Raw genomic sequence first — 26,779 nt, forward strand, 5'->3', positions numbered from 1 at the left:
AGCACAATCATGATAGGAAAGCACAGAAAGAAAAAGGAAAAGCAGTAATCCTTTATGCTTTCACTGATGTTTCACTCTGCAAACAAGGGAACAGCCACTCCAGATCATCACACACCTATACTATCTGCATATAAACAGGATAAAAAGAAATGTGCTTTTTTACATGGAATGAAGGTTGCATTATTTAATCTACTTAAATTCAATGAGTAAACTTGAGATATGCCTGAATGTGACATATATGGCCTTTCATTAAACTTTTTTCTAAAGTTATTTGTAATGGCAGTGCAAGGACATTCATTATCTCTCCTGCAACTATCTTCTAGTCTAGCATGTGTAAGCCAAAACACAGAAAAGATTTCATAGAAATTAGCATCTTGCTCTTCAAGGTACTAATTAAATAGCCAATTCTCTTCATGTACTGCACTGCTTTTGCCCCTCTTCTATGCAGGTTTTTGAGAAGAGGAATCACAGTCATCTTCCTTGCTAATCTGTCTGTGATAGGTGTGTGAGTATCTCCATTGCAACACCTTGGCAACCAAATTTAGCAGTTCTAATTTGTTATACTGATTTTTGTTGTTATTTTACATCAAAGCTATTCTAGAAATTTGCATGTAAATTATAGAAGAATAAATCTAGAGAGATTTTGTTCCCCTTGCAAAATAAAACATATTTTGAGTACAGAAATCACGAAAAGGAGGATTTTCTTCATCTAACTTAATTTCTCTTTTTTCATTTTTAGTGTCCTATAGCTAAGAACCATAAAATGTTTTCCAAGTGAAGAGTCAGAGGCTTATGGTGTTTTACAGAGTTTTTACAACTTATTTTTCAAAACAGTTTTTTCTGTTAGGCGAGGAGAACAGAACTCTTTGACTGTGTCAGGGACTGAAGTGGTTCAAGCCTTAAACATTGTTATGAAGGAGTTTTGCCCGTTTTAGCAAAATCTGTATAAAGAAGCTAGAACCACTGAAGCCCACCCCTCCTTTAAGATGCCTGACTGGAACTTTGCACTGTGAGTTAAGCTGCCTAGACAAGATGAAGGCAACATTATGTTCAATCATCTCAAGTCTGGGGAGAAACAAGCACGGCTGAGGGAAAAGAATGCATCCATAAGAAAGCCAAATGCAGCAGAAACATCCCTGGCTGGGTTTGGGGTGGAGGAGACCACAGCCCACAGAGGCCAGGTTTGTACAGAGTCTCCCCAGCCGAGGGGAGAGGAGGTTTCCAATATGTGGTGTAACCTCTGGTCAGAGGCAGTGAACATGCATCCTCCCTTACACAAACCATCCCAGCTGTGAAACCTCAAACTCCAAAGGACACATCCACGGGACATTCATATAAGAGGCAGCTGAGGGGATGTCAAAATTCATCAAAATATCCAAAGCACTCCCCAGAGGCCTTGCACCACAGGACTGCATGAGATGCAAAGTGACAAAGTAGATCCAGAGTCTGCTGCAAGAAACTGCCCCAGCCCCAGGGAGGTTGCCTGGGCATTCCCAGCTGGCTGGCCTGAGTGTATATTAATCCTCTGGATTCTATGCTTTTCCAGAGGGGACCTTCACCACCCAGAAGACCAGCTGGAGAGGATCAACAGAACATCATGAAATTCACACAATGGTGATATTTTCTTTCATCTGTCTCTGTTACTCTCTTTTGGTGTCCCCAGCTCCCCACCTCTTTTCTATTTCTTTCTTTCTCTCTCTCCCTCTCTCTCACTCATATTTACTATTAAATAAACCCCATATTATTGACTTTGGCATATGGTCTTGTTTGCACCTTAATTCGAACATTTCTAATAACTCTAAAAATTGGACCATAATGGTGCAATAATAAAAGAGGTAAGCTCTTATTACTAGAACAGTTTATCATCAGTACTTCATATTTGCAATAGAAAGTTTCATTAACAAGAGGAAGAATTCCATTGCAATGTAAGAATGTAGAATTAACTAAAATATTGTCTAATAAAATGAGGACAGTCTCATTTTATTAATTCCTGGGATTGTTACAAAACATCCAAATCTTGAAATCGTGTTGCAATTACACTCAATTTTTCAAGGCTTTTCTATACAAAGAACTTGACTAGAACAGCTATCACAAAATAAGACAGCTATTCTTCATTTGCATTTTATGTGCAGATGTTAATTACAGACTATTTTTATTATTCTAAAAAGGAGTGTCTATGAAAAGTTCTCCAAGAATAACTGTTAAACTGAGCATCTCAAACAAATTCTTTCCTTTTGGGTTCCATGTGTTATTTAATGAGAACATTTCTACTACATTCAACTTTAAGAGATAAAAATACAGATAGCAGTCTTCTGCTCTTCTAACAAAGTACTTAAGAGTGTTTTTAAGAACATCATTGTTGAGCAGAGTACATAGAGAAAAAGTGTATATATTAAATTAATTATATGTATTACAACCACTTTTCCAATAATTCTGTAAATGCCTTCAAAATATTGACATTTAATTGCTGGTGTTTCCTGCAGTTGTATAAAGCAAACAGAGGAACCATGATCTAGTCATTGCTAAATAAAATAAAAGAAAGGAATGGAAAGAAAATAAGAACTGTACTAGAAAAAGTCAGAGAAAGGTGGGGGAAACAATCCTGTGCACTAGGAATTTGCTTCACTTGCAAGAGAAATGAAACAGTGAACAGAAAAAGGAAACTTTAGTCTGACCTCATGCTTATTTAAAACATTTTAATTTAAATGGATTTAATATAGTATAAGAGCTGTGTTAATGAATCACAGAATCACAAAAAGCTTTTAGTTGGAAGGAACCTTAAAGTCCATCTCATTCTTCCCCCTACTATGGGCAGGGACACCTTTCACTAGACCAGGTCACTCAGGGCTCCATCCAACCTGGCCTTGCACACTTCCAGGGATGAGGCTGTCACAGCTACTCCGGGCAACTTGTGTCATCATGCTCGCTGTAAAGAACTTCTTCCATATGTGTAACCTAAATTTTCCCTCTTTCAGTTTGAACCCATTACTCTTTTCCCTCTCACTACGTTTTCTGATGAAGAGTCCCTCTCCTGTCTCCCTTCAGATACTGGAAAGCTGCTGTAAGTTGTCCATGCAACCTTCTCTTTTCCAGGCTGAACAGCCCCAAATCTCCTAGCCTGTCTTCATAGGGGAGATGCTCCAGCCTCTCATCAACTTGGTGGTCTCCTCTTGCCTGGCTCCAGCAGGTCCCTGTCCTTGCTGTGCTGGGAGCCCAGAGCTGGATGCAGCCCTGCAGGTGGGGTCTCAGCAGAGCGGGGCAGAGGGGCAGAATCTCCTCCCTGCCCTGCTGCCCACGGGCCTTTGGATGCAGCCCAGCACGTGGGGGTTTCTGGGCTCCCAGCACACATGGCCAGGGCATATTAGTTTTTCATCAACCATTAGTACTAATAATATCCTATTGTTTATGCTTTAATTTAATTTCATACTGCCATTTCTTAACATTCCCCATGCTTATAGCTTTCCCACCACTCTTGCCATATATTTAAATGTTATAGCAAGACAACATTTCCATCACTGTCTGATTAAATAGTAAAGCAGATCTACTGAAATCAATGACTAAAGCTTTGATGTGCTGGAACACACAAAAACTTTTCTGTTTTCAATGGGACAGTTTTGATTTTATTAAATGCATGTCATCATACCAGTAATATATACTGGACATACATGCATATATATATGCAGATTTTTAAAGAACTATTACGTGCATTCTGTATACATTTTTTCCACATGAAAAATAAACTAAGAAGATTTTGCTGTGAAGAGCATCATGGCATCCTTCTTCCTTGCTCTCCATTAAAATAGCTGTTAGAGATTTTATTTATAAATGATCTTTCTTCATTTTGTTGCCCTCTAACAAAATATAGCTGACATTGCTGTTCTGATTACCAAAAAATCCCCAAAGCTCGTGATACTTGTTATAGAACTGCTTTACATCAGTGGTAATGTATTTTTAAGATGTCATTGGAAACTACTCAGATATACTGTTGTCAGGATGAGTAATTTTCTTTGATTCATAAATTTAAAGGGCCATTACACCACCTGTATATTTAACCAAAAACTCTCCCAGTCTGATATAAAATAATAACATGAAAGGTTTTGAAGATCACCGTGTGACTCATCTCCTGCTTTAGGTGGGATTCTATCCAGTTCACCTGTACAGACAGGCAAAAGGATTCACTGTGACTTCTTTCACCTTAAAACAGCGCCTCACCCTCACATGACTTTTTTGTTAACCGGAATATCCAAATGTTTGTTCGGTGATTACTTCCATCAGGTGATTACTTACCAGGCATTGCCTGGGGGAAACGCACCAACAGGGACAACGCTCTTCTCTGGAAATTAAATCTTTTCCTAAAGAAAAGTTTATTCTGTTGCAACAAATGTCCTTGAGCTTATGAAGATGTCCCAGCTTAAAAATAAACAAATAAATGAACAAAATGAGGAGAAGAGCTGCTGGATTCAGCACAACAGAGCCGCCGGGATGCGCGGGGGCATTGCTGGGGCGGTTGAGGAGAGGGATGCTCCCGGAACCGCTGCCCGCCGCGGCTCCCCGCTTTAGGGCGAGCGGCCAGGGCACATCCTCGCTCCAGCCCCGGCTCCTGCGTTGGAAGAGGGGAGACACCTCCCTCGGACACGTTAGAAGTTTGGGGCGGCTCCGGACGCGGAGGAGGCAGAGCACGGCCGGTTACTGTAACAGCTCCGCGAGCGCTGAGCCCCGGCCCGACGGGCACCGCCCCGCGCTGCCTCCACGGGAAGATGGCGAGCCGCGGTCTGCGCCTGCTGCTCCTCGTCTACGTGGGGGTCCTGAGCTGTAAGTAGTCGCGTCCCTGTCCCGCGGGGCTATCGCGAACCGCCGCCTCCCCGGGCCCGACCCGCTACGGCGCTGGGCTGCGGGGGGACGGTGTCCGCGAAATCTCTGTGTGCATGTTGAGGGGGGTGGCTCCTGGAGATGTCGCTTCCTCTCCCTCATTCCGGAGCGAGAGGACCCAAGTCGCGTCTCCAAGAGCGAAACGCAAACGAGCGTGTCCCCCGCCACAGCCGCGGGGGTGTGCGCTGATCCTTTCCATGTTTCTCGTTTTCGTGCAGATGTAACCTGTTCGAGGCCGGCCTGGTTGAGTGCAAGTCAGCGGCTGTCTGCCGCCGTGCAAACTTTAGGATGCAGGCTGCATAATTTGTTTTCCTGATGGCCTTTGCAAGGTGAATGAACAAGGGGTGGGGGTGCGTTTTCTGTTGCCAGCACTGGGTACTACATCTTCGGAACAGACTTGAGTTTCAACACTTGAGTATTTTTATGGTCCTAACTCCTCAAAAACAGAAGGATAAAGTTAAAATAAGTTGGACAAAGATTCTCCAGCCAGAAAGCATGCATAAATAATAGGAGAAAGCAGATCGTGGGGCCACACGTCTGCAGAGAACCACTGAATTAACACAGAGTTGGTAGTGCCAGTCATGATAAGGCTGTCACTTTCAGATTACATCTTACGTTGCTCCTGCTTCTTGTGTCTTACTGATGGTTTGGGGAAACGGCTGTATGTGAAAACAGTGTTTTGAAAAGACTTACGTAGCAGTCTTGCAATGAAATGACCACCTAGGACTAGCCCAGGATGGGTTCTCAATCTGCTGTAGATGTGGAATATCTATGATACTGGTGCTGGGTATATTTTGAGGTTTACCTTTCATTCCTTTTACCTAATGGAAAGCTCTGTGTATGTATACTCCCTTCCCCCCCCTCAGAGTTCTGCAGTGAAGAGACTTGAAGTTATGCATGTATGATAGGTCTTTGGCTTGGAAATTTTTCTTTTCCTCACTTTTTTCTCCTACAAGACCTTATGAAAATGTTGGGCTGTTAAATGAACAGCTAGTGCAGAAATTCTCTTTCACATATTAATTAATAATAATAAACTTATTATTTCATCTTTTTTCTTAATTGCATTATATATCTGAGCAGGTGAAACTGCTGAATTTTTTTTCTGGTGACAGATTTCAGTGTGTTCAGGCTGCTCAGCCTTCTAGTTAGTTGTCTGTTGGCAGTGCTGGCTTTGACTGCTAAGGAAATGATAGAAGGTGCTATGCTGTGCATCAGTCTTTTTACTAGGTGGAAAGCAAGTTTACAAGCAAGATGCTGATAAGAAGTCTTTTCATTAAGAAAGTGACTATAGGTGAGTGGGTGTGCAAATGCCTGTTGTTTGTGGGAGCCAGAGGAAACCCAGGCAGAAATCCAGGCAAGCAGAACTCTGCTGCTGCTTCTATGGCTGGAGTATGTTCTCATGAACAGTAAGGCTGAGTAATTCTGATGTCCAAGTCAGCCATATTGGCTGAACATTCTCTTATGTGGGACCCATGTGCTCTGGAGATGATGGGGAATAGGCAGAAATTAATGAGCAAAAGGAAGTAGTGGTTGATACCTCACAAGCAGCATAGGGGTCGGCTTCTTCTCCCAGGCAACCAGCAGCATGGCAAAAGAACACAGCCTCAGGCTGAGTCAGAGGAAATTCAGGTTAAACATCAGGAAGAGCATGGAAAATGTAAAGCATTAGAATGGGCTCTCAGGGAGGTGGTAGGGTCACCATCCCTGAAGTGTTCCAGAAACAATTGTTGTGAAGGTGTTCATTGGTCAAAGGTTGGACTCAATGATCTTAGAGGTCTTTTCCAGCCTAAATGTTTCTGCAATTCTGTTTATATTGTGCAACAAGTGTAGAAAACTTTCTTGGTAGCTGAGCTGCAGAAACTAAAAGCTGGCTAAGTTGGTCACAGAGCATCAGCATAGCCAAGGTAGATGAGATTTGGATTGCTTTTTATTGAGAACTTGCTAAGAAATATCATGAAGTTGTAGTTTCTGTGAGCTAATCTTCCCTTCCACCTTTAATTTAGGGGAAAGTAAGGGATGTGGGGTTCTTTAATCATGTTGGCTCTCAGCACAAGCTTCTGGAACTGACATCTGAAAGCTGTAAAAGGTGCCACAGCATAAGATTTGTGAACTCTGTTGGCAAGACAGAATATGTACAAAAATTATTGCTATTAACCATCATGGCTTCATGGGAGGAGATAGTATGTACTGACCAACATACTTGTTGGCCTTTCTGTGAAGCATCTAGGTGTGATTTTTCTTAATATTAGTGCAGTTGAAATTAGACTTCAGCTGGTGATGCTGGAAGCAAATGCACAATGTGTGTGTGTGTGAGGACAATGCAGAGGCAATAAATAGTAGCCTTACCTAAACATTTGATGGAGCTCACTGGGGTAGTTTGAGCAGTAAATAAGGTGATATTTTGTTTAATTTTTTATTTTGGCTCAAGAAAACCCTACTCCTTATTCCTCAGAAATCTTCCACTCAGATACAGAGATTCTAGACCAAAGAAGCCTTTTGTTTCTGTCCCCCCAACCCTGACAAGAAAGTACAAAGCATGGCTGTATTGCTGTAGGAATTGACAGTGCAAGTGTGTAAACTATGCTTTCTTGACTATATCTGATACTATAAAATTGAGACTATTGTCAATCCTCAGTCTTTTGTTGAACCCTCTTTGTTTGCTGGATTAGCTTGGTTAGAACTGATTCCTAAATTAAGCCATATTCAGGTGAGATGGGATTTCTTAGATTTGTAAGACTGCATATTACTCCAGTAACATCTGTTCAGCATAATGTTATAAAGCAGACAGCCTGGTTTTGGAGGAGGAGTGGGAGAAGAGGCATCAATTGAATGTTCATTCTCTTGCTAGTTTAGGTGAGAGCAGAATTTCTTTGCTAAAGGCTGTTCAGGGTTTAGAAACATGCACAGACACTTAGACACTCCAACATAAGTTGTAGGAGAATAAACTGCTAATATATAAACAAACTAATTACAAAAAAACAGTGTTTGGTTCTAGGCTTCAGCCTAACATTTTTCATTTATGACTGTGTGAGTGCACAAGATACCCAGATGCTTCTAAAACCGATACAAATTGACATGGTGGAAAAGACTGTTTCTGTCTTTAAAGGGATACTGTAGGAGCATCTGTGAGCAGCAGGGACAAGGAACTCTGCTGACCTGGGATATTCTAGAATATGTAGTTTTATTGCAAGGGTCGTGGGTAGAAAGGGCCTTGCCTTCAGCCACTAGCCTCAGCTGAAGGGAAGTCCCAAAGAGCTAGAGGGTAAGAGCTAAGAAGAGGGAAGCAAGAGAGCAAGCTGGCAGGGGTCAGAGTGCAGGGGGAAGAGAGCAGAGGTAAGAGAGCCGGGAAAAAAGAGCTAGAGAGCTAAGAGAGTAGGGGGAAAAGAGAGTTAAGAGGGAAGAGAGCAAGCAAGAGCTAAGAGAGAGAGAGGTCTTTGTTACAATACATTGTATCTCCTTTTGTGATGAGTATTGTAATTTACAGTGACCAACCAATACAAGACACAAAATCCTATAGAATCTACATACAGCCTATAAGGACTACTACATTACCATACGGTGTTATATTTTAAACTCTAAAAACTACTCTTTAGACTTTTCTGTTTTGCTACATTGACCTTTGGATCCCTTAGCCAGCAGAAGGGTATCATTCAATCAAAAGGGATTCTCCTTCAGCTGCCCAGGCTATTGTCTTCAGGTTATATAGTAACTAAGACTTGGTATCCTACAACTCAAAGTAAGCTTTTATTTCTATTTCGATTATAGGTTTCATATTTTCAGAATTTTTTGCTAAGCAATCATATTTATAAGGTCTTCCTGATTCATCTTCCCCACCAGGATACATGCTTCTCTCTAGCTTATTTAATAACCTTTACAATTTCACCCTCTTGCTTAGATCCTCAGGGCTCAGAAGAAGCTGGCTGTGAGTTACTGGCATGTCTCTCAGAAATCGTGTCTCTTACTGCATTTCAGCAAGTCATGCTGTTTTTCTTAAACCTGCGCATGCTGCTTAGGAGGAGCTCTGTATTCCTGAGAGGGCCTAGTCAGAAGCATTTTGTTTCCCTCCTGTCTCTCTCCAGCAGAGAGGAGGCAGAAAGAGCTCTTCCTTGACTGGCCCCATGGTATCATTCTTCTAGGTTGCTGGCCCCACAGACTACTACTGGATGTGCAAAAGAGAAAATGAGGGTGGCTGTTTCCCTTCACTGTATACAGGAGACAAGAAACATGCCTGGAAAAGTTACATCAAGACAGTTGCAATTCCTTGTTTCTTTTTTAAGGTGGATGTATGCAAGAGGAGGACTTGCTTTTGTTGTTGCTTCGCCTCTGAGGTCCTGTTTTCTCAGCTTTAACATTGCAACAATTCTTTGTTCATGTTGTAGTATACATATTTCTGGCAACTGTGAATATCTTAGGGCATCTGGCATTAATAACAAGAGTTAAAACTACCACTGTGATTATCAGATCTAATTGAGTCTGGATGAGGTCTTCCCATTGGCTGTTTAACTGAATTACACAAAGATATTTATGTGATTATTTCCTGTATTACACCTGTAATTCCTGCAGCAGTCTGTTTTGGTAGCTGCCAGATTCTGCTTCAGAAACTAGCTGATGCCAGAGCAAATGATTTGTTGAGAATACCAAACAAAATACTTGGTTTCACTTTTCATGACCTAGAGCTACCAAACTTGTCTGTGTCCACTGACTAACTCCAAATGTGATTTGGGGTGTGTGCAGATCTGTTTTTAAAGAACTGAACTAAAGACATTACAGCAGGCTCCTAATGCTTCCTGCAAGGATGTCCCAGGTGCTTTAGTTTCTTCTCAAGTGCGGGTGGTCACTAGGAAGAAGTCTTCTTGTGATGTATGGGAGAATCTTGTACATCTGATATTAAGAATATTCAGTTTCCTCATAAATTCACAAATGAACAAATGATAGTAGTATTTCTTCACTGAAGATAGACAGAGACATGTATGTGAACCTTCAGTAGCAGTAAGCAAGCTTCCTTTGTTCGAGGGGGAGTAGATTTGGTGGTGCTTTTAGAGAGCCAGGAACAATTAGTAATATAGTGCTACAGTTGGGATGTAAAAGTTTCTATCTGGTATGATCTACTTAGAATCCATCAACATTCAAAATGTAATCTTTGTGTTGGAGCACTTCAAAAGACACTTGGTCCCTGCACATGGTGAACCTTTTTAGGATCACTTTTCTTAGAGTAAGGCTTACTGTCATACTTTCCCGTAGAAATGCTAGAGGTGACTCCAGTGCAAATGCTTATGTAAAGGAAGGTTACTTAGAAATGCACATGCAGCCAGAAATGTCCACATTGCAGTATAAATATCTTGTATATTAAAGCAATTGAAGCACAAGGTAGACATTTGTATTTGTCCTTGCAGATGGTTTGCCAGGGCCATATGGGATGACTAAACTCCCTTGAAGTTCACTTGAAATTATATAACGATATCAAGCAAAACAAAATTTGCATAAAATAGTGTCCTTGTGGATGTGTACAATGAGCTGACTTATTGCTGTTTTTTCTTGTTTTGCTGGGGTTTTTTTCTCCATCTTTGTGGAGTATTGCATATATGTGGGAAAAGAGATGGTTTACAAGTTGTTACTGTCTAGTTCAGTACCACGGGGTGAGCATTTTTATGGAAGCTGAGGGAAATGTTATGTGGAAGCTGTTTGTTTCAAGTAATTCATTCTATTCTGGTTAGCTCACCCCCTCTCCCGCCACTCCCACCTCACTTTTGTTAAGCTAACTTTGTTACAGTTTTACTTTCTGGCATGTCTTTTCCCATTCCCAGTACTTTTGAAAGAACCATCAGTTTTAGCAAAACATTTCTGCAGAAAATCCTGTCATGTCTTCCTCAAGGCACTGTGATTGTGCTGTAATTCCACTTCAGGAAGCTTAAAACAAGTATTATGGTGCATTGTAATCAAGACAAATAATTTGTTTCCTTCATCTAAATGCTGGGTTGTTTAAGAGAATGGAATATGTATGTCAAAGAATGAGACAGCAGATGAGGCTTGGAGAAGCATTTGGATGATTGCCAGAGCTTGCGCTCACCTGCATTTCCAAAGTCACTTCTTTTCCTGGAGGACTCCAATTAGTTATGTCACCTCTGTGCTCACAATATAGCATGAAGCACTCAAGTGCTTACATAAAATTTCTTAAGCCAGGCAGAAAGTAAGCTTGGCAGCTGAACATCTGGTCCTGTTCACTTGTTGGTTTCTAACACGGTGGGGAGGTGAAGGAACTTCTGGAGAAAGAAGGGGAAAATGGCAATTTCTGAACAAGACAAGTCATGTAACAGTTGTAGTTGTTGAACTACTAGTAAGTCTGTAAACCTTTCTAGGTAATAACAATTAAAGCAGGCATCCAATTTCTCCCAAAGATTATTTGCAAGAGAAAACATGAAAGAAAAAGGGTAATAAACCTTTTTGAATGATTGCTTTTTAAAAGTTCAAAACTTAGCATTTCTTAATAAGAGATGGGAAAATAAAACTTTAATTGAAATAGCAGTTTGATTCTGATTGTTTAAAATTGTAGGAAATGGTCAAATTTGCACTGGAAAGAACAGACCCTACAAGTATGAAGTTTCAATAGATATATTTCATAGCTTTTAGGTGGATTAACATCTTAAGGATTGAAAATGTTTTTGACCCCACCCAAACCACTGGATCAAATTCAAAGGGGAGCAAAACATATTGTTATTTGTATGGAAAAATGATGTATTATAGGGTTGTTTAGATACTAGATAATTTTAACAAAACAGGCTTTATTTGTTGTTCACAAACTTCTGATATATTACTTGGAGGTAATGATTCATGAGAAATTAAATTTGTTGAATTTAATATAATATGCAATGCAAAATGATTGTATCTCAGCCTGCAGAAAGAACCCAGTGTGAATTGGGAGACAATCTGGGGATGTTATGCTAAGGACTTGTATATCTTTGTTAGAGTTGGACAAGGGTTTGTGCTTGGCATACTTGTAAAAATATGAGGAAAATATATGCAGAAAACCAAGATTTGAATGGCTATTTTGTGAGTCAGACAGTAGTTTGCCACTAGAATGTATAGACAGTACTTGTCTCTGGAGGCCCTGGCTCATAACTGAAGCCTTCTAGTAGCTGGAAAAATGAGTAAAAAAAGTTGGAGGTTAGGATTTTTCTTTTCTTTTTTTTTTTCTTTCTCTTTCTCTGAAGGAATTTTCTTCCATTTGTTGCCTAAGAGATGATAACGATAATACTTATGTGACAAAAGATGTAGCTGAGAGGAGGAGAAGGGTACAGTTGGCTGCCCTCTTAGCTGGAGGGCTTTCTCTTGGGAAGTGCAGAGATACCGTGAGTTTTTGGCTGGGGGTGGGGGGCGGCAGGGTCACTGGATCTGGGCTCAGCTCCTTGGTGTCTTGCTGTCGGGACCAGAGGAGAATGGTTGGGCTTGTTATAAATATATATTATAAAGCTGGCTTTTCGCAAGATGTGTGCTATATGATTAATAATGTTGTGGTAAGGATATAAATTTTTTATTTCTGCTATTAGTAAAGAAAATTAGGCACAGTGGTACTAGTTGATATAAATATGCTTAAACTGTCTGTTTGGTCGGGATAACATGCAGTGAACATGTAAAGAAGACCCTGCTACTGATATACCAACTATCATCAGCATCTCCCATCTGAAGAAAGTATGGACCAAGGCCCAAGCTGGAGGTGATAATGAAGACACAGCCAAGAAACATGCATGCTCTAAAAAGGCGGACCCAAGGAGGGGCCATGCTAAACAGTTCCTGGAATATGGAAACTAGTTTGTGGAAAAAACAAGATTGATGTAATAGAAAGAGTATTTTAAAAAGGCCTCTGAAATAGCAGGTTGTGGATTTGGCTGAATGCCAAGTCACTGGGCAAGTCGTACTTTGCTTTTTTTCTATCTCCTAATTGTCTTATTTTTTATTAAACCTATTTCTTAAAATTTATCGAGAAAGTGAACGTCATTTTTCACAGGCTGGTGCTGCTGTGAGGAGAATTCACTGCCTCCATGGAGTTCTGTCTGTCACTGCTTCTTCTGTTGTGGGCGAACCCTTTGCTCGTAAGAGCGGCTGTTGTACTGGTACATTTTCAGTACCCAACCTCACAGGAAAGGACCCACCACTGGGTGCATTAGGAGAAAACCTGGGCCTTGGTCCACTGCAGAGGGAGCATTTCCCAGCTGCCACTGTGCAGCCCCTCTGTCTTCTGGTGCTCCTTTGGGCTTTTTGCTACACTTTAACCTGACAGGCCTTGTTGACCCAGACATGCCACAGCTACGGAATTTTTGTCACTCCTGTTGTGCTCGCCTTTGCTGTTCCAGCCTCCTCCTCCAAGGTTCCTGCTATAGTCCATTTTGCCATCCAGAGGGGCACCAGGACTGGCTGCACGTCCCCCCTGCCCCCACTCCGCCCTGCCCTGAGTTTCTATAGGATGCCCCATTTCTCTCTCTCCTGCTGGCTGAGCTGCCATAACCACATTGCTAGGCAGCTGAGCTTGCACCACAGCGTCCCCTGCAGCCATGTGGGAATCATCGCACCTGCCCTGCCCAGCCAGGAGCCAACAGCGCCCCTGCCGGCTGTGACTGGAACTGCACCAAAGGGGAAAGTGCTTGATGGATGAGAGAAGGCTGTGCTTGGGTCTCTGGGGTTTTTTCTATTTGCTATTTCCATTGTTTGTTTGCCTTGTTTTGTATATATAAATATGTATTTTTTAATATTATATATATATATATTTCAGTAAAGAACTGTTCCTTTTCCTATATCCTTACCTGAAAGCCGTGTAATTTTGAAGTTATAATAATGTGGAAGAAATGGGGTTGTATTTTTAATTCCAAGAGAGGTTCCTGCCTTGCTTGGCAGGCATCTGTCTTTCAAACCAAGACAAAAAACATCTCTAAAACTGTATCCGTAGAATGCATTAGTGTGTTTAGGTGCATCCTCTGGGTCACTTTTGTGCTCTAGTACTCTTGTGTTTCAATAAAATTGTCTTAAAAGTAAATATTGATTCTTTGCACTTTAGACTGTTGGGCCACCTAAGCTGATTTTTCTGCTCTTTCTCCAGTCTTTGAGGAGGCTACTCACCAAGAAGAGAAATTCTCTCTTAAACTCCTGGCTTTTTGTGTCTCATTTAATGTACCCCTGAGCAAGATTGACTGGGATTTTGGGAAGTGTAACAAGTTTGATACTGTCCAAAATAGTGGTGCTGAGCACTTCTGAAACTGGGATTCAAGAAATCTGCCCAAGTCATTTAATAACAAAAGGCAATATTCTGTATTTGGGTAGTCTTATTCCCTGCCTAAACAGAGAAAAGTCTAAGTGGGGATGAGAAGTGATGGCTTTGGTGTGGCAGGACACAGGAGCACTGTTGGTGAGAAACCCCTGCAGTGCTTCCCTCTGAGGGTGGTGAGACCCTGGCACAGGTTACCCAAGAAGCTGTGGCTACCTCATCCCTGGAAGTGTCTAAACCATGTTGGGTGGGACTTGGAGCAATCTGGTCTAGTGGAAGGTGTCCCTACCCATGGCAGATGGAATGGAATGAGATCTGGAAGAAGGTATATTCTTTAATAACTTCTACCAGATAAATGCCTATTGTTTAATTGCTTGAAACTTACAAATTTCCACTCAGGAATTTATACTGTGCATAAACAACTCCATCTTGTTTCAGATGTATTCAACCCTTGTAGGAATGATAAAATAGAAGAGGATTATCTCTAAACCTGAAGTATTAGAATATCAAAAAAGATATCTCTGATATCTTCTTAGCACTGTTCAGAAGCAAAAATGTGATTAATGTTGCTGGATTGAGTTCTTTTCTTGTGTTATTGGGGGGAGGGGAGGGGGGCGATTGTCTCTGTCCATTGCTCCTGCACTTTTTTCCCCCCCAAGAACAGACATGTATCACAGGGTCCCCCTTGAAATATAGATCTCCCTTTTTTTTTTCCTTTCCTTTCCTTTCCTTTCCTTTCCTTTCCTTTCCTTTCCTTTCCTTTCCTTTCCTTTCCTTTCCTTTCCTTTCCTTTCCTTTCCTTTCCTTTCCTTTCCTTTCCTTTCCTTTCCTTCCCTTCCCTTCCCTTCCCTTCCCTTCCCTTCCCTTCCCTTCCCTTCCCTTCCCTTCCCTTCCCTTCCCTTCCCTTCCCTTCCCTTCCCTTCCCTTCCCTTCCCTTCCCTTCCCTTCCCTTCCCTTCCCTTCCCTTCCCTTCCCTTCCCTTCCCTTCCCTTCCCTTCCCTTCCCTTCCCTTCCCTTCCCTTCCCTTCCCTTCCCTTCCCTTCCCTTCCCTTCCCTTCCCTTCCCTTCCCTTCCCTTCCCTTCCCTTCCCTTCCCTTCCCTTCCCTTCCCTTCCCTTCCCTTCCCTTCCCTCTAATGTCCACATAAGGCCCAGTTAAAAGTCCATTAATAGTAATGTTCAGATGGTGGAAGAGTTTGTGCAAAAATGGTCTTTATCCTGCAAGAAGCCTCAGTAGCTTTCCATTTAAATGTCAGTAAATATTTTCATGTGAAAGATAAATGTTTTATTTTTAGTCAGTATTTGATTATTATTTGTATCTTGCAACGAGTGCTGCTGTGGGCCCTCTGTTCACCAGCATAATGGTTCTCCCTGGTGTATTAATGTAAGTGACTGAACCATGAGAATGTCATAATCATTTAAGAGGCTTCTATAAGGAAAATCAGCATTTCAGTATTGGTATAGAGCAATAGAGCACCTGAAAATGTAAAAAGCTGAAAGGCTGGGACAGACAGGTAGTAGCAAGTGCTCATAAGATTTCGATGATGCTGTTTTATTATTGGAATGACCAGTAAAGCAAACACATTGAGACACTCCAAATTTTCTGGTTACATCCAAGTTGGCGTCTGGGAGGAGAGGTAAAATAGGGAGATGCATCTGTAGTGGAAGTATGGTTAGATATCAAAAAGTGGCCTTTTGGGCTGAAGTAGTTTATGGTCTTGTTACTTGCCAGTCTAAGAAGCCTTCACATAATTCCACTTCTAAATCAATTACGTTTGTTTTCCCTTTCCTAAACAAGACCTACATCTTGGTCATCAGCTAGTGCTGTTTGAATCATGTGATACAGAGGTTTTCTGAAATGTATTAGGCATAAAGAGCAAATGGAGTTTGTAGGTTATTCTCTGTGTGTTCAATGAAGTGTTGTTGGCTCAGGGGAATTTGCAGAAGTTAATGTACTTATAGCACTTGTTTCTTTCAATAAATAATGTTTTGAGGGATAAAAAGTCATCTGGGACAGCTCTGTCAACAAGGAATCAGCAGTATTTGTAGAGAGACTAAAATGTTTTTCAACTCTGCTTTTTCCCTGCCTCTGCACACTTTTTCTTATTTCATTTATGTTCCATTTGTATGTCGAGCTGAGTCCTCAAGACAGGAACAATCCACACGCAGTTACTACTCGTTTTTCAGTTGTGTTTAAATTCTAAGCCACCTTTCTAAGGGGTAAGAAGGGAGGGAAAACAGTATTACTGAGAGAGAGACACCTTGCCCAGTTGCTGAAAGACAGTGGCTTTCTAACATAAGTAGCTGTTGGAAGGATGGATTTTTGTGAGAGAAGATGAAGTGATGCCTCTATAAGCATTTATACATATTTAAAGTTTATTCAAAGTTTTTGAAACTATGTGAGCAGAGAAGGAGCAGGGAGACTGCCAGTTCTTGTATGTACAGACTTGGGTGCAGAACATATTTCCTGAGCTAACCCTGTCTCAAGGCACACTCTTTAAACAATATGTTCAGTGTAGATATATTAGTAACTTAAACACCCTCAGTTTTGGAATGGAATTAATCAGTTTTGAAACAGGAAAAATGATCTACTGCTTTATGTTGCCATTAAAGCTGCAGTCCTGCAGCTGTTTGCTGTGTTTGAATCCCCTGTACCCTTATGGAGTCCTGCTGAAAACTTGCATGTAAGAAAAAAATCTGATTATTTTAGATTACCAGTTGTATTGACTAAAGGGTAGACAGTTCATTCTTAAGCTGCTTCTGCTGTGTGAGGGGATATGTGTGCTGGGTGGACACATAGTCTCCAAGGAAGTTTTCTGGCTAAATGGGATAAAAGACTCTGTGATAAAATTAGACTGTAGATATGTGTAGACTTGGCTATGAAGAGTTGCATATGAAGGATTGCATTACATATCTGTAAACTCTGAAGTGGATAATCTTCCCTGTATAAGAGTAATTAATTTTGTCCTGTAAAGAACCCATTCCTTTTCTGCCCTAAAATATCACCTGGCATTTATAAACAATAAAAACTTTCAGGTTTATTTTTCAAAAGTTCTTTCAGCAAAACTGTTGAACTTTGACTGAGTTGGTGATGAGTTTCTCTTTGGGAAGAGAAATGCTTGTATTGCTGGTAGCAATGTATTATTCAACAAGCCATTTTATACCCTTTCTTGATTTCTTGGCCACTCATAGCTCTATTGATGCTCTCTACCATCCGGGCTCATTGCAATAAGTTCAGCCCTGCAACAACAGTGGAAATAAATCTGTAAATGTTCCTAGATCCTCTTATTAAAACAAAATTGTTCTGTGAATTTAGAGCTGACCTCTGAAGACGTTATTCTGTGTTTGGGTTCCTTATGATCACAGTGTTTTATGCTGATGTGCCTTTGCCTGAATAAGCTGTTTCCCAATATAGTGCTTGGACTGTTCTTCAGTCAAAGTGGAATTATTTTGTCTTAATATAATCAGGACCAGGGCAATGGTTGTCCCCCTGTCCTGGGCACTGGTGAGGCCACACCTCAAATCCTGTGTCCAGTCCTGGGCCTTCACTCCAAGAAAGACATGGAAGTGCTGGAGCATATCCAGAGAAGGGCAACAGAGCTTGGGAAGGGTCTGGAGCCCAGATCTGATGAGGAGCAGCTGAGGGAGCTGGGAATTTTCAGCCTGGAGAAAAGGAGCCTCAGGGGGCAACTTTTCACTCTCTACAACTCCCTGAAAGGAAGGTATAGCCAGGTGGAGTCAGCCTCTTCTCCCAGGGAACAAGTGACAGGACAACAGGAAATGACCTCCAGTTGTGTCAGGGAACATTCAGATTGGACATTGGGAAGAAATTCTTCTTGAGAAGAGATGTCAAGCCTTGGAATGGGGTGCCCAAGGAGGTGGTGGAGTCCCCATCCCTGGAGATGTCCAAGGAATGGACATGGCACTCAGTGCTCTCAGTGAGCACAGAGCACCAACTTAGTCACAAGTTGGACTAGATGGTCTTGGAGGTCTTTTCCAACCTTAATGATTCTAAAGGAAACTTTAAGCAATAATTGTATGTTGGGGGTTGAGGTTTTTTTCCCTTCCTTTTTTTCTTGTTACAAGTGGAATTTTTTCCCATTGTGTTGCTAAGAAGCACTGATGGCTGGGTTCTTCAGACGGAGAGGGGAGAGAAAACTCTCTCTCACGCAATCTGAGCCTTCAGGACAGTGCTGTAACTACTTGCTTGGGGAAAAGAACTCACAAGTCTAGCTTGGTCCTGTTTCTTCTGGTGTGGGGTGAGCCTCTGCTCCCTGGCAGCAGCCACTGAACTGGGACCTTGTTATCTTCTGCCTCGCTGGAGGATGGGGCTGTCGCTGTGCTGGAAGTGGGATTGCTGTTGTCCTGCCCCCCCTGCTTCTTCTTTGGCACTGCTCCAAGGTTTTCGCTACTCTGTAGCCCGCACCCCCTGCCTGCTGAGACCTCCCCCGCCTTCAGCCTCAGCTCTGGGGTTCCTAATCCATCTTTTCCTGTCTGGGCCAAGCCATCATTACCATGTGTTCCCCGAGCCCATGCCACAGCGCCCTCTGCATCCAGGTGGGGATCATCCACCTGCCCCGCCCACCGGGAGCCTGCAGCGCCCCTGCTGGCTGCGATCAGAACTGCCCCAAAGTGGAAAGTGGTCAGGGAAGCTGTTCCTGGGTCTGTTTATTGTTCATACTGTAGTTGTTGTTTGTTTGCCTTGTTACACATACTAGTAAAGAACTGTTATTCCTATCCCCATACCTCTGCCTGAGAGCCCTTTAATTTTCTAAATTATAATAATTTGCAGGGAGAGGGTTTGAATTCTCCATTCTGAGGGAAGCCCTGCCCCTTCCTAGCAGACACCTGTCTTTTAAACAGAGACCGTGTCACCTAAGTTTCTAGAGCATCAATATGCTGTGAGCAGTTGGTTATAAAGGGAATACAGGCAGAAGTAGGGAAAAAGTAGATGAAAAAACAGTAGCTTAAAGCAGTATATATGCTTATATGGCAGGTATGGCTTAATAAAATGTGTTGATCTATTGACTCTAGCTAAAGTATTCTAGAAATGTAATGTTGATTTCTTCTAATTAACTTTCTTCTTTGAGTATGAAAAATACCTTCTGTTTGTTCTAGCTTCTCTAGGCATGTGTTAACCTTAGTGGAATTAGAGTGGCTTCAGTCTTGTTCAAATGTCCCAGAAGGTGTTTCTATAAAGTTTGGTATTAAACAAATAAATTGATGTTATTATATGTGTTGTAGAGGTACTGCAGACAGCCATTTTAACCACCAGACTTTTTAGTATGGAAGTTATGCTGGAGATAGTAGTGGCCCAGGGGGCAGAATCCTTAATTACACATCATTTTCTCTTAAAAAAAATAAATCATGGCTTTAAAAAAATAATTTTATTGTGTTTTTACAGAATTGCAGGATTGTTAACGTATTTTTTGTTTCATTTTTGTCTCAGTTTGAGACAATTTAAAGGATAACACTCTGGTATGAGTTGCTTCTCTCAAGGGTTCCAACAATCCCTTTCCAGCAATAGGAAATAAATACTAATAGATGAAAATGAAAAAAATGCACAACAGTTTATTAAAAATCAGAATGCCCACAAGGCAGGAAGAAAAGTAAATAACTGCTAGATATCAAACTGTTAGACTTCATCCCTCACACACTGGAACAAAGACCCAAAATCCCAGAGATTACCTGCTCTCAACACACAGTACAAGATGGCATCAGCTTCCATCTTGGCTAGACAGAAGCTTTCACAGGAGGCAGAGGCCTGGTGGTTCTTCTGGCATCAACCTTCTCCCCACAACAAAGTACAGAAGATCATGGCAGGTAAAGCAGCTGGACTGGAGCCTCTCAGTCTGTTTCTTCCTAGCTTGGCATGGTTCACTGTGGTTTGTGTCAGAGTGGGGCAGCACTACTCCTGCTGGCACAATGTCCCTGGTCTCCAACAAGGAGCTCAGTTCTCCTTTAGGCAGCTCAAAGACCACTACTGCAGCTTCTCCGAGCCAAGGAAAGGAAAAGCTTTTTGCCTGGGCCAAAAAACAAACCAAGCCAGCAAAACCCACACCACACAGAGCCATGAAAAACCTGAGCAGGGAGCTTTTAAAAATGCTTGTGCAAAAGCAGAACTCTCATCTCCCTGGTCCCCCACACACCAGGTCTTGGACTGTGAGATCTTAAAGATACAATACCCATTTTTGGGCACAGAGCAGAGGATTGTGGAATACGCTATCATAATTAATCACTCTAAGACAATTTTTGTGACAGTGAAACAGCTTAGTGTAAGTACCTGCAGACAAGGTCATCAAATCCCACTACATGAAAGAGCAAACCGCTGAATTGTGAATATTGGCTCATGTACTGAGCATTTCCTTCTTCTGATGCAAAGCTGCAAAGTGTTTTATCAGAGAAATACTCTTGAGGATGTGGCTCCTAAAACATTCTTTCCTGTGGAAAGCTGTGGTGGTCACTGAGTAAAAAATTATGTTTGATTTAAAAATAGATAAGGCATAAAGTTTGTTTACTCTTGTTTCCTCTGTAACTTTCCAGTGTTGTTCTAGTGTTTTCTAATCTGAACATCTTTGCTTGTGTAGGTTTTACTGTGATGAAGACTGTAGTATTTTGTAGTTGGGTTTTAAATTTTCTTTGTCCCCTTTAAGGAAAACTTGGCACCTCTTATACTGTGACCTATTGTTCCTAGCTCTACTTTCCGGAGGATTTCTTCTAATCTTCTAAATTTAACCTCCTCCTTTGAATGTGAAAAACATCTTCTATTTGCTGTAGCTTCTCTTGGCATGTGTTAGCCTTAATGAAGTTAGAGTGGCTTCAGTCTTGTTCACATGTGGCAGAAGATATTTCTATAAAATATATTTCTAAAAAGGCCTGTAGAATTAAAGTTAAAATTATGCATTCATGCTGTAAACTACAATGTTGATTGAAGGTACTGGTCATCAGACCTGACTGTTAGTTGCTATTGAGCAACCTTGGCAATGTAAAATATCATATGTGGATGAAAATGGGATGTGCAATTTAGCCATTGCATTTGGATTGTTAGGAAGGGTCTACCATATTCTTCAAGCTGTGAGAAGTGGTCATCATGTTCCATCAGTGCTGTCTATCGCTCAATAGGATGCAGTCCTAAAATTCATGATTCAAGTGTCATTTACACAAGTGTATCTTGGTTTGGAAAAACAGGTATCTGCCAGGGAAAGCTGGAGTTTCCCTTGGAATGGAGAATGTAAACCACGCCCCCAACCCCTTTTTCCAATTATAAATTTGCAGCTAGAGGCTTTCAGTTGTGAAAAACAAGTTCTACTCTCTTTTAAAAATTTATAAGTTTAATAAAAAAAATTAAAAAATAGACAATAAGGAAACAGAACAAGCAAAAGTTTCTCGGCTGAGGGTGCCTGGCATAAAGTCAGCCAGCCGCACACCTTTCACTCTTTCAGACTTCGATATTTAAGGATTGCTGTGTCCTTTCAATCATCTTATTTGGTAGATTTATTTGTGGGTCACTTCACTCTGTCTGGTAATGTGTTATAAACTAAATAGCCAGATTAATAATCAAAAATAAATTTTATTTCATGAAAAAGTGATCTCAAAAAAGCCACAATAAAAAGGACAACTCCAATCTCGGGATTGGAGCTGGGTGAACCTCGGACTGGCCTCTATCGCACCAGTCCCCCCTCATTCACAAATCCGACTACCAAAGGTGCAGTTTATATACAGTTTATTTTCCCTAAGGCAGGGTTTCTTTGTCCACTTCTGCTCAGATCACATATTCATGTGTCTTCTTTTGGGACTTCTGTTCTCCCAGATGGCTTTCCGGGCAGGGTTGAGAGTGATTAGATTTCCGAGAGATTGATTAGATTTCTGAGAAGCCGGCATTGGAATACACACTCTATAAGACTCTGGGCAGCATGTCTTAGATGCATATCTGGTGTCAATTACCTAGGCAGAACCAAGCCCACCACCGCAGCTCTTTTTCTGTTGTAAATTCATGGTTCCTCCTTGGAGCCGCCCATGCTCTTACAGTTGCAAATTAGCTTTCTGGGTAGCCGCTTGTGAGTTCTCAATTTTATATTTTTTAATTCCCAAGCACAAATTACTTTATACAGATATTGCACATAACACATGGGTCTTATGAATTTTCTTCTTGAGGTTTTTGGTTGTTTTTATTTTGATAAACCCCAGAAATCCAGCAGCCTTCATGCAGAGCCATAAGGTGATGACCTCTCCCCCATAATTCTTGGCCTGGTCAGTTTCAGATGTCACAAAGGGAAAAAAAACAGTCTTTCCACTATTCATATTATGTCATGATCCAAAAATACATTCATCACCTTTCTAAACTCTATTTAACAAAACACAATACAGTACAATCGTACATATAGTATTCATTCCAATATTTGCGAAAAGCCAACTTTATAGTATGCATTTATAACACAGGCAAAGATTTGGGAATAGGAATAGCAGTTCTTTACTGGTATGTATAACAAAGCAAACAAAAACGACAACTACAGCCTCAATAACAGAACAGTACCAAGAACCTTGAGGGCTTTGTTTCACAAAAACCCAGGGCAGTTTGCTCTCGGTACCCCCACAGGAATTCTCAGAGCACCAAGCTGGAAGCAGTGGAAAGTCCTGGGCTGGTATCTGAACCACAGGATGCTCCTGGCAGGCAGGGGCAGGGTCACACTGTAGCAAATAGAGCAGTGCCTAAGAAGCCGCAACAGCGGGGCAAGCCTGGCCCAGCTCCAGCAGGGCCGGCAGGGAGCCTCAGAATTCCAGGGCAGGGGAGCAGACAATGGCAGACCTCCCAGGACTGGACCCCTCCAGTGACAGTTAAGTCCTCCTGCAGCAGGCAGCAGCTCAGCCGTTCTCTCTCCCCGAATGCCGAAAAAAAATCAGAGAGTGAAGTTGCCTCCAGCTCCGTCCTTTACCTCCCCCAAAACTCATGTTATCTCCTCCTCCGAGCTTTGGCCACCTCTTTGTTTTGGTTAACCACCCTTTAAGTACCCAACATTTAGTCTCCTTGGTAACTTATGGGGAAAAAATTCTTTAGAGTGAAAAAGGAACATACCTAACCTCCAACAAAGTGAAACCGCCACCCCCACCCCAGTTACAGGAAACATCTCAGAAATACTAAATTCACAAAGCATCGCACCAGATGCTTGCTGAATATTTAGAGAGCATCCTACCAGTGTTGGGAGGACCTTTTTTATTTTTTTTTAAATGAGCATGCTAAATAGAATGAAGTCACGGTAGTATGTTCCAAAGTCAGCAAAATTTGAGAAAAAAGCATATGTAAAGCCCTTTTTAAAAACTCACCTCAAGGAATTACATGCATTGAATGTATAAGTATGTTCTAGGTCAATGTTTGCTTCAGAGAGAATGGGTTTTTAAAAAAATTTAAGTTATTTCAGATGTTATATCTCCTTCACTGGGGGGACACAGTGGGTTATAAGGTGTCAATGCTGACTTGGGTTTGGTTGGTATACTTTGCTGCAAATGAGACATTTGTCTGTAGTTGGCCAAATTATCTATCATGCCTGCTATTTGAGATGTTTGCTATGCACAATTCTGGTTAGTTAGCTACTTCCATACCTTTAGAAGCCAGAACTTAATACAGTGTTGTATGTACTCATCCTCTGAACTGTAAGTGCTTTGTAGAAATATTGTGGTTAATCAAAAAAATGCTGGGATCCATTTGAGAGGGACTGAGGGTGGCAGACAGGTTGAAACTGGATAATCTTTAAGTTTTTTTCCCGACCTAAATCATTATAAGATTCTGTGATGCACAACAAATTTGGCTCCATCTTAATAGGACTAACTATAGGATGAGGCACCTGCTCATTTTACCAATTTATTTACTTAGAACAATTTTTAATTATACTGTCAAGGTTTTCCTTCTAAACATCTGGAAACCTGCTCCAACAGTAATGGCACTCATCTGACTTCAGTGGTTCTGAATGAGCAAGGACTCTAGGTTCATATGGAGTTTAGGGAGTTGTGGGGTATTGTTAGTTTCTTCTGGTTTCCCAACTCTCTTGTGTTTCAGAGCTGATTCTACAGTTGATGTAAATCGATCTTGGTACTATTGACTTCAGAGGAACACACTGGTTTCCACTGGGTTACCAAGCTTTGTTTTGCAAATTTAATAACACTATGCAGTTGCTCTAGGTGTTTGCATAGGCAAGTGTTTCTGTTGGATTGTTACCCCTAGAAATGGAAATGGAAATCTGTTTGTTCATCTTTGCACTGTGTGATATTGTCAGTGGTATGAGGGGGTGGGACAGCAGTAGTAAGGGGCTTCTACGCCAATGGCCTAGTCACATAGTGTTTGGAAACATGATAGCACTAAGACACATGTCCTCAGCATCTTGATGCACCTTAAAATAAGCAAAGCAGAAACAGCTATAGGTCTCACTGCATTTACAAGCTGTCTTTGCGCTGCCAATGAGTTACTGTGGAAACTATTGCTGAGCAGGATCAGGAGATGGCTGGAAAATAGGCTTTTTTTGAGAGCCTGACTAGTTTAACCCCCCATCCCCCATTTCCAGAAGCTCCCTCTGAATTGCCATGGAGACAAGAGGAGTACTGGTGTTTTGAGACCTGGGAAAGTGTGAGCTATAAATATTTATTTGGCTAACACCATATGCTTTCTGTGATATCTCAGTTGGAATAAACTCCATGCTACATTGAACCTTTGCAAGTTGTGGATTCTGTGCATTCAAACCTTTCCTCTCTTCTGTGTGAGTAGAAAAAAAGGAGGCAGTATAAACATTTGAGGAAATTGAATTTTTCTTTTTGATTATTAATTACAAAACATTATAATTTTTTTCCTCAGCATTTCCCCCTCTCATGCAGTATTCCTTCAGTGTTGAGGACTACTGAAAGCACTTAGGAGGCTGTTGAGTTTATCTAAAATTGTACTTTTGTGTTCAGTTTTTCAGGAAGGCTGACTAAATAATCTCTTGCTTTCTTGCCCTATGCCACTTGATTTTTTTCCCACTTTCCCCTGTACAAGCACTTCAGATTTTGTTTTTCCAGAGCTAGCTGTCCTTGGCGCTCTGAAATGAACTTAATCCTTAACAGGACCTTAAATTCTTAGGACTCCTACTGCTAACGTTAGATAATTTGCTCTGAAAACTTCAGTCTTTTGTTACTTTTACTTTCAAGGTTGTTTGGGGTTTTTTCTTTGGGGGGGGGGGGCAGGGTGGGGTAGGGGTTGGGGGGTTTTTGTTGGTTTGGTTTTGTTAGTTTTTTTTGGTTGGTTGGTTTTGGCGGTTCAGGAACTCTGGATTTGTAATTAGTAATTTCATACATAGTTCCTGTTCATTTTCCAGTTCTCTCCAGATTCTTGCCTGCTTTTTTTAAGGGGGAGAAGGGAGGGAAAACAGTTCAACAAAGGTTTTGCCAAGTTGTCAGAGTGCAGTGGCTTTATAACACAAATAGTTGTTGTGAGAATGCACTGATTTTTTTGAGAAAAGAAAAAAGTGATGTCTTTAGAAGTATTTAAATATATTTAAAGTTTGTTCAAAGCTTTTGCAAGCTATGTGAACAGAGAAAGAGGAGGGGGACAGCCAGTTCTTCTTGTATGCATAGACATATACTAGTTCTTTTTGTATACATAGGTGTAGAACATTTTTCCTGAGTTAACCCTATTTCCAGGCATGCCATTTAAAATAGTATGTCCAGTGTAGATATGTTAGTAACTTAAACACCTTCAGCTTTGGAATGGGACTAATCATCTGAAAACAGAAAAAAATATTTACTGCATCATGTTGCAATAGAGGAAAGCTACTTCAAACTGGGCAGCCATTTAAAATCTGTCACTTTAGCTAAAGTTTTGGTTGGTTGTGGATGGGGAATTTGGTTGCTGGTTGTTTTCTCTGGGGTTTTGGTTTCTTTTCCCCTGAAACTAGTACTTGTCATGGGAGGAACCTCTCTAAAGTGCATTTAAGGGTGGCACTTTGCTTGCTTTGTTGCAGTAGAAGACCTGCAGGCAGGAGACTTTAAAACTTGATGGGTTTGTCTTACTTGAGTATATGTAGATATATTTTTAAATAATTTGACTGCTTTTGTTCTTGAGATCTTTTATTTAAAAAGGTGAAGAGGGCCTGCTGACTTCCCAGTAAAACATTTATTGTCTGTGTCATATACCTAATTGACCTGCCATCTAGATGCTGGCTTTGTTGTAAGTCTCAAATGTATACCCCTGCTTGGGTGAGTAACTAGAGTAGAGGATTAGACAAGGTAAAAAGTTGGGCAGAGAGGAACTTAATGACATTCAGAAAAGGCAAGTATAGAGTCCCACATAGGAGTAGAGGTTGATCTGCTGGGAAGCAGCTGTGGGGGAAAGGACCTGGGGGTCTTGGTGGACAACAAGCTGTTCCTGATCCAGCACTGCCCTTGTGGCCAAAAAGGTGTCATGTTCCAATGTAAGGGAACTGTAGAAGGATTCTTTTTAAGAGGCAACGCAGGAAAAGCAGCAAGCAGGCCGTGAGTGGCAGGAACACGTCGGAGCAGGTTGTTGCGGAGCGGTGGGCTGTCTTGGGGAAGCAGCGAAGCAGGGCACATGGACAGGTGCAGACAAGAAAGACCGGCAGGGAAGAAGCAGGACGACAGGGAGAAGAGGTGAGCAGGGGGGTCGGAGGGACCGAATG

The 26,779-nt window shown here is 41.5% G+C and overlaps 1 protein-coding gene across 4 annotated transcripts in view; it reads left to right on the top strand.

The window, feature by feature from the left end:
* Window positions 1-4,695: 4,695 nt before the first annotated feature.
* JAM2 (junctional adhesion molecule 2) overlaps window positions 4,696-26,779 on the top strand; it is a 55,686-nt gene continuing 33,602 nt past the window's right edge. For 3 of the 4 annotated variants that reach the window (XM_083883831.1, XM_083883832.1, XM_083883833.1), the window contains exon 1: window positions 4,696-4,812. In XM_083883831.1, the coding sequence (XP_083739957.1) occupies window positions 4,758-4,812 (55 nt within the window). In that variant the 5' untranslated portion in view covers window positions 4,696-4,757. Of the gene's footprint in view, window positions 4,813-5,087; window positions 5,199-26,779 lie in introns of all 4 variants that reach the window. The other variant, XM_083883834.1, reaches the window with a different exon arrangement.

Source organism: Zosterops lateralis (assembly GCF_965231275.1).
Source record: "Zosterops lateralis genome assembly, chromosome: 2".
Lineage (NCBI taxonomy): Eukaryota > Metazoa > Chordata > Aves > Passeriformes > Zosteropidae > Zosterops > Zosterops lateralis.